Source organism: Halyomorpha halys, unplaced genomic scaffold (genome assembly GCF_000696795.3).
Source record: "Halyomorpha halys isolate HHAL.00 unplaced genomic scaffold, Hhal_1.1 Scaffold2896.1, whole genome shotgun sequence".
NCBI lineage: Eukaryota > Metazoa > Arthropoda > Insecta > Hemiptera > Pentatomidae > Halyomorpha > Halyomorpha halys.
Genome location: NW_027107099.1, coordinates 32,455 through 44,090, shown reverse-complemented (window position 1 = coordinate 44,090; position 11,636 = coordinate 32,455). Strand labels below are relative to the sequence as shown.

General features: G+C 32.9%; 1 protein-coding gene across 1 annotated transcript; it reads left to right on the top strand.

Moving 5' to 3' along the window:
• Positions 1–10,019: 10,019 nt before the first annotated feature.
• LOC136795299 (uncharacterized) lies at positions 10,020–11,264 on the top strand. Its single transcript, XM_067045428.1, has one exon. It carries the CDS (start codon positions 10,020–10,022, stop codon positions 11,262–11,264), a length of 1,245 nt encoding a protein of 414 aa, XP_066901529.1.
• The last annotated feature ends 372 nt before the right edge of the window (positions 11,265–11,636 follow it).

Genomic DNA, 11,636 nt, shown 5'->3' with positions numbered 1-11,636 from the left:
CATTTGGCAACTTCATTAAACGATAATAGCCCTCACATTCCGGAAATATATGATTACCTAAAGAAAAAAAAATAGTACCTATACACACACATATATATATGTATATATATACACACACACACATTTATAATTAAATTATACATTTTTCAAAAAATTAAAAATATAACAGTACATAATTTATATATTTTTCTTTACATGACCTTTTTTGGAATACTGTGTAGTCATTTTCAGCATCTATAATTTATATTTTTTTAAATATTTACTTCCATAACTTCATTCATAGAATTAGTTTCATTTCTCACAATAATTAGATAAAACGATATTACTTGTTGAAATTAATTTAAATTACTTGTTGAAAAGGTACTAGAATAATTTCAATTCAAAGTAGTAAGTGAAAGTTGTGTGAAGCGCTATAATCAGATATTTTATTTTTGTTAGTGGTCAAGGTTTATTTAGAAAGTAAATACATAAATTTCCATTTCAAAGAGTGCTATGTTCTTATTATGTTTTTTAAAAGGGCTACCACCGAGTTATTCAACTCTAAAGCCAAGATAAATCCCTCTTTATTAAGTAAGATATCTTAATAAAGGTGGAGAAAAATAAGAGATGGGATGAATTAGCGTTGAAAGAAAAATGTAAACTTTTAGAGAATTGGAGCCGTTGAGAGTGGAAGTGGAGATAAGTACTGCTCTGAGGGACTATTGCAATCCTGGCTAAGGACTCGACCGACATAAATTCTCTGGTGGTTTAATCCCGTCCCTACCAACCGTTAGCCTTCCTGTCTTCTACACTTATTTCTCAGGCAATTAACCTTGGTATTTTCTTTTTATTTGTGATATTATTTGGCTGTTTGGAAGGTCGAAGTACGTAATCAATGGCACTTCTTATTTGATTTCGTTCATCTTAATGTATATCAAATTCAACATGGTTAATTTTTATCGATTTCTTCATTATCATGACGATGCCTTAAGAATATTTCCAATGGTTAACTGATTTCTGTTAACAAACCAAAAAGTAGTAATTACAAGTTCATACCATAAAATGTTTGGTAAAAGTTACATGATAAATTAAATATATTATTGTAAATTATTTATTGTTAAAACATCTAATGTAGTGCATTTTGTGCGTTCAAAAACTTTCGCTTACCACCTTACAGAAACGAAATTAGTCATATATGAGTCAAAACCGTTATTTTTTCTTATTATGACCTTTACATCTAAAACCAATTTATGGTGTTGGGTTTAGTATATTTTAAGGAATACTTTTTCCTGAACAACGGTTGATTTAGAGGTGCTTTGTTCAATTTCAAGCTCAAGTGTCAGGTTTTTCCCCAAGTAAATCCAGTGTCATCTTACGGCTCAAGTAATAAAATAAGTAGTTGTCGAATCCAGACCTGCAAGATAGGAACATAAGACCTTACCCACTGAACTTCAATTTTTTTATTATTGGTAGGACAGTATATTTTATATGTAGTAAGTGAAAGTAAAATTTTGAACAAAATACTTTTTTGTTGCAATAAACATTTTTATGTTCAGGTTTCTAAAGGTGTGAATGACGAGGAAAAGAAATGCATGCATTTACAATCGGCTCTCTCGGCTATTTCTTCACACTATTTCTCCTAACATTCCAATCCTTTCATGATTCCTAAATTGAAACAATGACTAGATTTATTTTTCCTGTTCTATTACAATCACTGAATCACTATTCATTCTGCGTAAATTTAATAGAACAAAATCTTTGTATTGAGTTGTTCTAGACTTGATGTGCGCAAATACTTTAGACGATTAACCACGTAAGCCCTATCTTCTTGAAAACCTTACTAGTTGACCAAGCAATCCCTATATTATTTTTTTCTTATGACCGTTGTGCAAATATAAAAGAAATGTTCTCTGCTATCTGCACAACAGCATATAGATGAAACTGAAATTTGTCTTTCTGCCGTTACTTGGTCTGGCTAGTACCGGATCATTTGAGCACAATCATCATTCAACCTTATCTGAATGACATAGCTTGCGCAGGAAAACTATGAAAGTGGTAAGCAAAGATTACTTTTTCTATAATGTTTTTAACAAACATTGGGATCATTCAATCAATAATTATGAATAATAAATTGTTTTCTTTTCTATTCTTTCTCTTAAACGTTTACAATTATAAAAAAAAATCTCATATTTAAAAATAAATTAAAATATCTAATGATACTAGAAACTTGTTTATTATATACAATTACTTGAATGAAGAACAAATACACCCGAAAACAATCATACGCACTATTTTATCGTTGGTCTAATGCACAGTGCATGTGACATATCTGAAATTGTTGAGAGGATTGTTTTAAATTATGGGTTCAAATATAATGTGGCATCTGATTTATAATGTTGGTGTTGTGGGAACTAGGGATAAAATAGAAGAGCTAACTTCAAACCTTTACCAAAACAGGCTAAAAAAACAAATCATAAAATTTTTATTCCCTTAGAAGGATTAACTATTGTAATTCTCGTCCATTGGGAGCGGAAAGCTGAGAATTGCGAAACAACGAAATCGTGCGAACGCCGTTTCGGTTTCTGATACATTAAAATTGAAAAAAAGAAGTATATTTTCCACGTTTTTTCCCAAATGTGGGTAAACAAGGACTAAATTATTATTTTTTTTTATTATTTATTTAATGTAATTCACAACTGTACAAAATAATACAATATGTAAATATGTTGTATGTTTCATATACACTTGAAAATCTTGGGAAGGAACCACCCATTGGTGGTACTTCAAACATTAATTTAAATTAGAAGGTCCTGTGGCCATCTTTTTTTTCAGATACCTCGGAGGATTATCAGGGATTGTTAAGGATGAAAGATAAAGAATTAATGGGTTAGGATGGTTAAGGAGTTTGAAATGAAAAGACGCATATCTGTTTTGAGTCAAATCAGCAACGAATGGGATGTTAAGGTCTTTGTAAATGAGTTTATTTGTGACGTAATAAGGAGCATCAAGGATTTAACATAGGATTTAGGACTAAAATTAATTCAACGTTATACCTTGGCCCAAAACAGATATGCGTCTTTTCATTCCAAACTCCTTAACCATCCTAACCCACCAATTCTTAATCTTTCATCCTTAACAATCCATGATAATCCTCCGAGGCGTCTGAAAAGAAGATGGCCACGGGACCTTCTAATTTAAATTAATGTTTGAAGTACCACTGATGGGTGGTTCCTTCCCAAGATTTTCAAGTGTACATGAAACATACAACATTGTATTGTTTTGTACAGTTGTAAATTACATTAAATAAATAAAAAATTTATACCTTTAAAGTTGAATAAACGGTATAACCTCTCTCTAATAAGCTCACTCTTTGCCTCCATGCACCCTTTCAAGCTAGAATAGGACTAGATGACAGCACAATAGTAAAAATATAGTTTACACTATTCAGTAGCATACACAAAAATTTCAACGCGCAACGTACTCTAGAGCCTGAAAAGTAGCAAATCATTGCAATTCAGTGTAAAAATTGTACGCAATTTACGAATCTCATAAAATCTGTTGTATGAATGAGATGAGACGCAGTCGAAACATTACCTGGTCGACAATGTTGACATAGATTCCAGTAGATAGAAGCCCTATAGCTATGCTATATAACCCTTCCCTATTTTGCCACGCCTTCTAATACTCAATCCACGTATTGAAAGGCTTGGAAAAATGGCAGTCTAGAATAAGAGTGGTGTAAGTCATGCCTGTAGTTTAGTATATTAAAATAAAAACATATCATTAAAGAATTTTGAGAAATAAATTTTTTACCTCGTTATCACCTAATTCAGAAAATGTTTACTTAGTGGAATCACTTACACACACAAAAAAAAAGTATAATGATTTCAAAATAGACTTGTCAGTTTTGAAATTCTTCGCTTCTTGTGTTAGTTTTTCAGCCATAACAAGAAAAGTGCTCATGAAAGTAGATTTTCAAAACCACTTATAATTGTAAAACAAATATTTGGCATATTACCATTTACAAAAAACTTTTGTATTTAAACAATAGTTTTAAATAACTCATTTTGATTGCTGTGCGTAATTTTACACTTATTATTTGACTTTTAGGACATACCATTTAGTTTGTCTATCATGTTGGTTTGGTATTCATTGATTTGTTAGACCTGTTGCTTATGAACTTCGGGCAGACATTTCAATAATTGTTTTTAACAGTATGTATTATTCATTACCTTTAAAGTCTACCCTTCCTTGCCCTCAGACCCATGCCCAATATATACTTCAAATGCGTTGTTCCAATCTTGATTTTTTTTTTAAACTTCTGGTTTTGTCTGGTGTGATTTATTTTTAGAATAAATTCTGTACTAGCGTATTCTCTTTAATTATTATCACATCTTTATCCAGAAATATCCAATAATCAAAATAGATTAGTTTGCATATTTTTTTGTTCTGATTAAAACTTTTTCCTGTATGAATTACTTTAATAATGCCGTAATTAATCGGATTGTTCTAAGTCAGATAGATTTGAAAAAATTTAAGATTTTTAAAAATGTTTTATTAAATTTCATCCAACAAAAGTGATCTATAATAGTTTATAATCAGTAACAAAGGCATTATTACATATATATGAAATTATTATGCATTTCTTGATAAGACTCTGGTAATTATGTTTACTGTAGTAATAATATGCCTACGTGCTGAACTTTATTACTTCTACAACGGGAAGCATTGGCCTGTAGTGGCCTGGCTGTCAAGAAAAGACCCCTTGAGGACACTCAGGTTGGTTTGCTAATATTTGCTCAACCATTATCATGACTTCGTTCAGTGGCGAACGATGAAAGTGTATTTTCTAGAAATAAATGTTACATTTCTTCGATAATATCTATTTTTAAATTGTTGTTTTCTTTTTTTGTAAGTCATAAGACATTCTTTATTTTATTTTTTTTTTTTAAGAAAACAGTGTAATTGGTAGTCTAAGGTAATTATAATTTAATTTCAATTTTTTTTTATATTCATAATTCTTTTTACTATATGAAACTTTTTAAGATCGTAGTTTTATATTTATGATATTTTTAATACAAATTTATTATTTATTTATTTATTTTTTGGATGGACTACATGAATTATTTAATGATATCATTAATATATTTAAAAAATGATAATGACCGTGTGTGTTACTTTTACATCCTTAAACACATTTTTTTTTTTTAAATCTCCCAAATCTATTGTTGTATAAACCACTTATTCTTCACACTTTATACAGACCTATTAAAGTAAGATAGATCCGTTATTATATTCAGAATCTAATATTCAAAATTTTGTTTGTCAATGTGTTTATGTATTTATTTATTTTTTTTATTTGGGCAGGGGAAAAATCTTTCAGGAAACGAAGTGCAACAAATAAATCCAACAAAAGTGTGAACTAATTCAATTAGGTCAGCAATGTTTTTCAATTAAAAATTTAGTAATGATATATCACTTTTTGGTCTTTATTATTCTTGGACCGGTTCACTACAACTACTTTCAGTTTTTCATATCGACTTTCCATCGTCATACTTCTTGTAAAAATTCATTTCAAATTTGAAAATAACATGACTAAAATGTAACTTAGATTTGAAAAATTCTTTTACGTGACCCTAAAAAGTCATACATAAAACACCAAAGAGAGTTAATAAATAAGGAATTATGGAAGGTGGTTATATTATAATTAATTTTTTATTTGAAAATATAGAATTCATTAGAACGCGTTAACCATACCGGTTTAAAGCTGGTGCATATTCAATACCAGTATCATTTTTATCCCTTGGTCAACGGGACCCCTGAATCCTTGATGTACAATAATTCCAGTGATTGATAAATAAAACGAATCAAGAATAAACTGAGAGAACGATTACTTTAAGAAATGTTGAAATCATTAATGTCGTCAGCAAATGAGTTACTTAAAAAATAGACTTTGAAGAAGTAATTCCAGCTTTTGCTTTTTATTTTTTAAATTTATTTATTGCTATTTACAACTGTACATTATAATACATTTAGTAAATCTGATCTAAGTTAAATGCTTTTGCTTTTAAAAAATAAATTCAAGTACTTGTTTTAAATGTATACATTGATCTATAAATAATTGTTATTTTTTCAATAATAAATAAAATAATGTTTTAACTAGATCCTGTTTATTTCTAGAGATAAACAAAATTGTTCAAGAAAATAAATTCTCTGACGATGAGGCCCCAATATCATGCGGGGCACGGACCCCACTTGGTTAAAGACGACTCTTTTCAACACTTATGTTATTGATTCCTTTAGCACAAACTCCGGCCCAATATTATCTATCTCTTTTCCAACTTCTTTTTCTTTTTTTTTTACCAGTTTTCACAAATCTATATTGGTGAGGACCAGTATGTTATATTTATTTACTTGGCAGATTGGATAGGTTTTTTTTTCTCTTTCCTGCTTCTGAATAATGTTACTTCCACGTCTTATCTAAATGCAAACATACCGTAGAATAAAAGGTGGCAGAGCATCCCTAAATTCCGGCCAGCAATAAAGAGCCGGAAATAAAGTAAGAAATACAACGGCATTTTCCGCTGTGAAATACGAGCCCATTTTTCCTTCTTAAGAAAAAAAATGGATAGAAGCTCTTTTGTCTTACACAAATGACTTGCAATCGGTTTTTATTTGTAAGTATGAGTGGATTAATTAGTTTTCGTGCTCTGAACTGAAAACATTTTAAAGAAAATATCCAACTTGAAGTTTGATCCGTCACTCCTCCATCATTACCAAAATAAAAAATGTGAATTCTGGTACATTCTGAAAAAAGTTCACTTTTTATTTTATTTTTGTCGGTAACTGCAGTACGAACTTTCAATCTAGTTTTTCACTTTTAACGCGAAGCACAGTGCTGCAGCACCTGTCACATCTGCTTAAGACCGACTTTCCTTTTCAGCAGGATTTGTAGTGAAAATGAGGTCGTGCTAAAATTAATTAAAAAAGTTGAAAAAATCCGAGTACAGGATAAAGTTTCATATCGACAAGCAGAAGCAATTATTAAAAAACAAGAGAAAGAAAATGGTAGGATGAGAACTCACGCGGATGTTGTATCGGCTCCTCCCCCTCCATCGCCACAGGAAAAGTCTATAACCGAGACTCTGCTAGAACAGTTAGCTAAGTTGGCCAATACCATCGAAATTTTATGTAAAAAAATCAGTACCTTGGAATCCAATATGGTAAATAGTAACACTAATGACAATATGGATATTTGTTCTAATAATCACAATTACCTCAATATGCCCAATAATTTGATTTTTATTTATCTTCACCCTATGCTCTTCAGCATCATAATTCTTATAATAATGGACTATTTCTTTTCTGAATTCGTCTCTGTTTGCCTGTTAATGGTAATTCGTTATTTATCTGTATGGCTGCCAACCGTTACATCTTATTTTCACTACTACTGTATGGTTTATAATCTTAGCTCTAACACAAATATCTTTATACGAAGCTGTCTCGGATCCTTTTCTTCAGCAGGCTATATGGGTAGAATGTTTTATTTAAAATGAATATAATGCAATGGAACTTAAATGGTTTATCGTATCGTAGGAATGAATTAAAGTACTTACTGGATCACTATAATTGCTCTGTAGCTTGCTTACAAGAAACAAATTTAAAACCTACTGAGATGTTTGAACTTCGAGGATATGCTATTAGGAGGAAAGATTATACAGCTGGTCGCATTGCTTGTGGTGGGGTGTGTATTTTAGTGGAACAGAATATCCCCTTCAATGACTTACATATTACTTCTAATTTGCAAGCAGTTGCAGTAAGAATTTTATCACAACCTCGTCCGTTCACATTATGCTCTCTATACCTCCCTCCTGGCCGACTATTCTCAATTCAACAATTGAAAGATTCATACATTTATTATACATAATTATTCATTCATTCATTCATACATTCATTGCCCCCACCAGTAATTCTCGCTGGGGACTTTAATTCGCATAATTTAATTTGGGGTAGTGACCACGTGGATGAGAGGGGTAAATTGGTCGAGTCTTTCATAGATAATTGTTATTTAAATATTATAAATAATCCAATTTATCAAACTCACCTTTGTGCCAGATCTGGAAAACTCACAGCAATTGATCTTACTATTACTAGCCCCCTGTTACAAGCCATGACTCAATGGTACACTTTAGATGATACACATGGCAGCCACCATTCCCCTATAATTATTAAAACTGTTAATAAATACCTCTTCTTCAGCAGACACAACAAATGGCTCATTAAAAAAGCTGCCTGGCCCCAATATCAAGCGGCTGCTAAACTTTCGGATATAGATCTTTCTGATACTGACCCTGACCGCTTAATGATACTACAATTAAATACTAGAATACTTGAAGCCACCCAAACAGCGATCCCATACCTTTCCGCATCTGCTAAAGTAAATACTACCCGCCCCATGTACCGTGGTGGTCAGATGAATGTGAAAAAACAATAAAAAACAGAAAGAGGGCACTTAGAAAATTTCTTCGCCGACCATCCTCCGAAAAACTAGAATCATATAAAGCGGCCAGAAAACATGCAAGATATGTCATAAAAAATAGCAAAAAATTATCATGGCAGAACTTTCTAAGCAAGGTTAACTGTAACACACCAGGAGTTGTTTTCTGGTACACAGAAAAATTATGGGTTATGGCTACTCACCTCAAATAAATTGTCTGAAAATTCGTGACCACTATGAAACTGAATCTGTAATCTTAGCAAACACTCTATCAAAACATTTCTGTGATATCTCATCAACTGTAAATTACTCTACGCAATTCCTTAACACAAAGCAAATTATCGAATCAATACCACTTGTTATCATTAATGATACACTTGATCCAATAAACCTGTCTTTTACCATGGACGAATTTCTAGCCGCCTTGAACTCCAGGAAAGATTTTTCACCCGGTCCAGATGAGATCTGCATTGCCATGATAAAAAACCTCTGTTCCCTTAATAAATCTATGATTTTGAAGATATTGAATAAAATATTTCTTTCTAATAGTTTTCCGAATAAATGGAAGGAAGCGATCACGATTCCTATTCTGAAAAAAGACAAAGACCCCATGGATGTTAATAGTTATAGACCTATAACCCTAACCTCATCTATCTGCAAATTGATGGAAAAACTTATTTCTAATAGACTAACATGGTATTTGGAAGCTAAAAACGTACTTCCAGCATGGCAGAGTGGGTTCAGAAAAGGGAGGAGTACTAGAGACAACTTGGTCCAGTTACAGTTAGATATCCTAGAAGCCTTCGAAAATAAGAGAAAAGTATTAGCAGTATTTCTTGATATAGAAAATGCTTTTGATAGGACCTGGAAAAGATTTATAATTGACACTCTAGTTAGTATCGGGATTAACGGTCATATTCTTGCCTTCATAAACAATTTTTTACTTAACAGAAGCTTTAGAGTCAGAATTGGTAATGTCCTATCGAAAGAATTCGAACAGAAAAATGGAGTGCCTCAGGGCTGTGTTTTAAGCGCGACTCTTTTCTGTATTTGTTTTAATAAAGTATTGAATGTGGTTGGGTTACCTGTTAAAAGCATGCTTTATGCGGACGATCTTGTTATTTATACTGAAGGGAAAAACGTAGTATCCTTACAAGAAGATATTCAAACTGCTCTAAACAATGTCAGTAGATGGCTTTCTGATCATGGATTTAAAATGTCAACAAATAAAACCGTTGCTATTCTTTTCTGCAAAAGACACCCGATTGCAATGCCGTCACTGACCATTAACAATCTACCAGTTACATTCGCTCAGACTGTCAAGTACCTCGGATTGATTTTCGATAGAACGCTCAGCTGGATCCCGCATATAAAACAATTAAAAGCAAGCTGCTTCCGCTCTCTTAATCTTTTGAAAATGGTCGGTAACACCAGCTGGGGTGCAGATCGAACAAGTATGCTGACCCTATAGAGAACGCTAGTGAGATCAAAATTGGATTACGGCTGTAATGCCTACAACTCATCATCGGGTACCACCCTTAAAATGCTTGACTCTGTACAAAATACGGGACTCAGAATAGCTACGGGTGCTTTCCGCTCTAGTCCTATCAATAGTCTATATGTCGATGCTGGCGAGCCTCCACTTGACCTACGAAGACAACAACTGGATCTAATTTACTTTGTTAAAATCATATCAGCTATAAACCATCCTATTAATGAGCTGTTTCCAAATAGACAGATTCTAAACCAGCAGCAAATCGACCTAACCAAGAGAACACCGTTTACAGTCAGGGTTTTCACTTTACTGCTCAGTCTAAGCATAGAAATACCTACTTTGCAAGAGACTGTAATTCCATCATCTTGTCCTTGGGGATTTCCCTCTCCTAAACTCTGGCTTTCCCTTTCAAGGCTACCTAAAAACAACACTCCACTATATCGATATAAATATAAGTTTCTCAGACTGCAACATAAATTAGGTGACGCCGACTTCATTTATACTGGCGGCTCCAAAAATTACTCAGGTGTTGGAGCCTCGATTGTGTGCAATGATCACCAGTACCTATTCTCTTTATCACAGATATGTAGTAGCTATACAGCTAAAATGGTTGCAATAAACAAAAGTTTAAATGTTTTCCACCCAACAAAACAAAAACTGGTCATCTGTACAGACTCTTTGTCTGTCCTACTAAGCTTAGGAAATATTTTTTCAACTAACCCGCTAAACCAAACTATATATTACTCATTACAGTCTGCCATCAGAAACGATATTTCAGTGTTCTTCGCCTGGGTCCCTGGACACTGCGGAATAGCGGGCAACGAACTGGCCGATAGGGAAGCAAAAATGGCGATTGCTGAAGGAATACAATATCGCGAAGTGCCTGTTGATGATTTCATTGCTTTCATTAAGCACAAGATTAAATTTAAATGGAGACAAACGTGGGAAAATGTTTCCAATAACAAATTGAGGGAAATTGGAAGGAACGTCTCTCCTTGGATATCATCAACTAGAGATGTGCGCAAAGAGGAGGTGATTTTGACGCGCATTCGAATAGGTCACACTCGCCTGACCCACGATTATCTTATGGCCCGCGATCCTCCACCATTATGCCAAACTTGTGGAACAGAACTTACAGTCAAACACATTCTGACAGAATGCCGAGCTTATAACACCATCAAATCTTTATATAATATACCTGATGATCTCCATTCCATCTTGCAAGATAACAAACTTACCATAGATAGACTTTTTAAGTTTCTACATCATTCCAAACTCTACCATAAAATTTAATCAAATCCGGCCGGAAACATGAATCTGATGATGTATTAACCCGTCTTCGGATGGAACATACGTGACTCACTCACTATCATCTCATGAAGAAGGGAGGATGAACCGATGTGTAGATGCTGCTGAAGTGATATCGCTGTCGGACACATTCTTACTGGGTTGCTCTGGAGTCTCACCGATTCTCTTCATGTCTACAGGAAATGATTAGAGAAGACTCCATAACAGTAATAAATTTGTGAAGTGTAAATTGTAGTTGTTAACATGTAATGGTAATTGTGATTGTAAATTTCCCACTTTGTAATTTCAACTGACATTGTATGCCATGTATGTATGTAAATTTCTCATCTTGTAATTTCAATTGTATTTGTATTTCTA

Coding starts and splice junctions, on each gene's coding strand:
- LOC136795299 (XM_067045428.1), top strand. CDS start 10,020: ATGCTTGACTCTGTACAAAATACGGGACTCAGAATAGCTACGGGTGCT.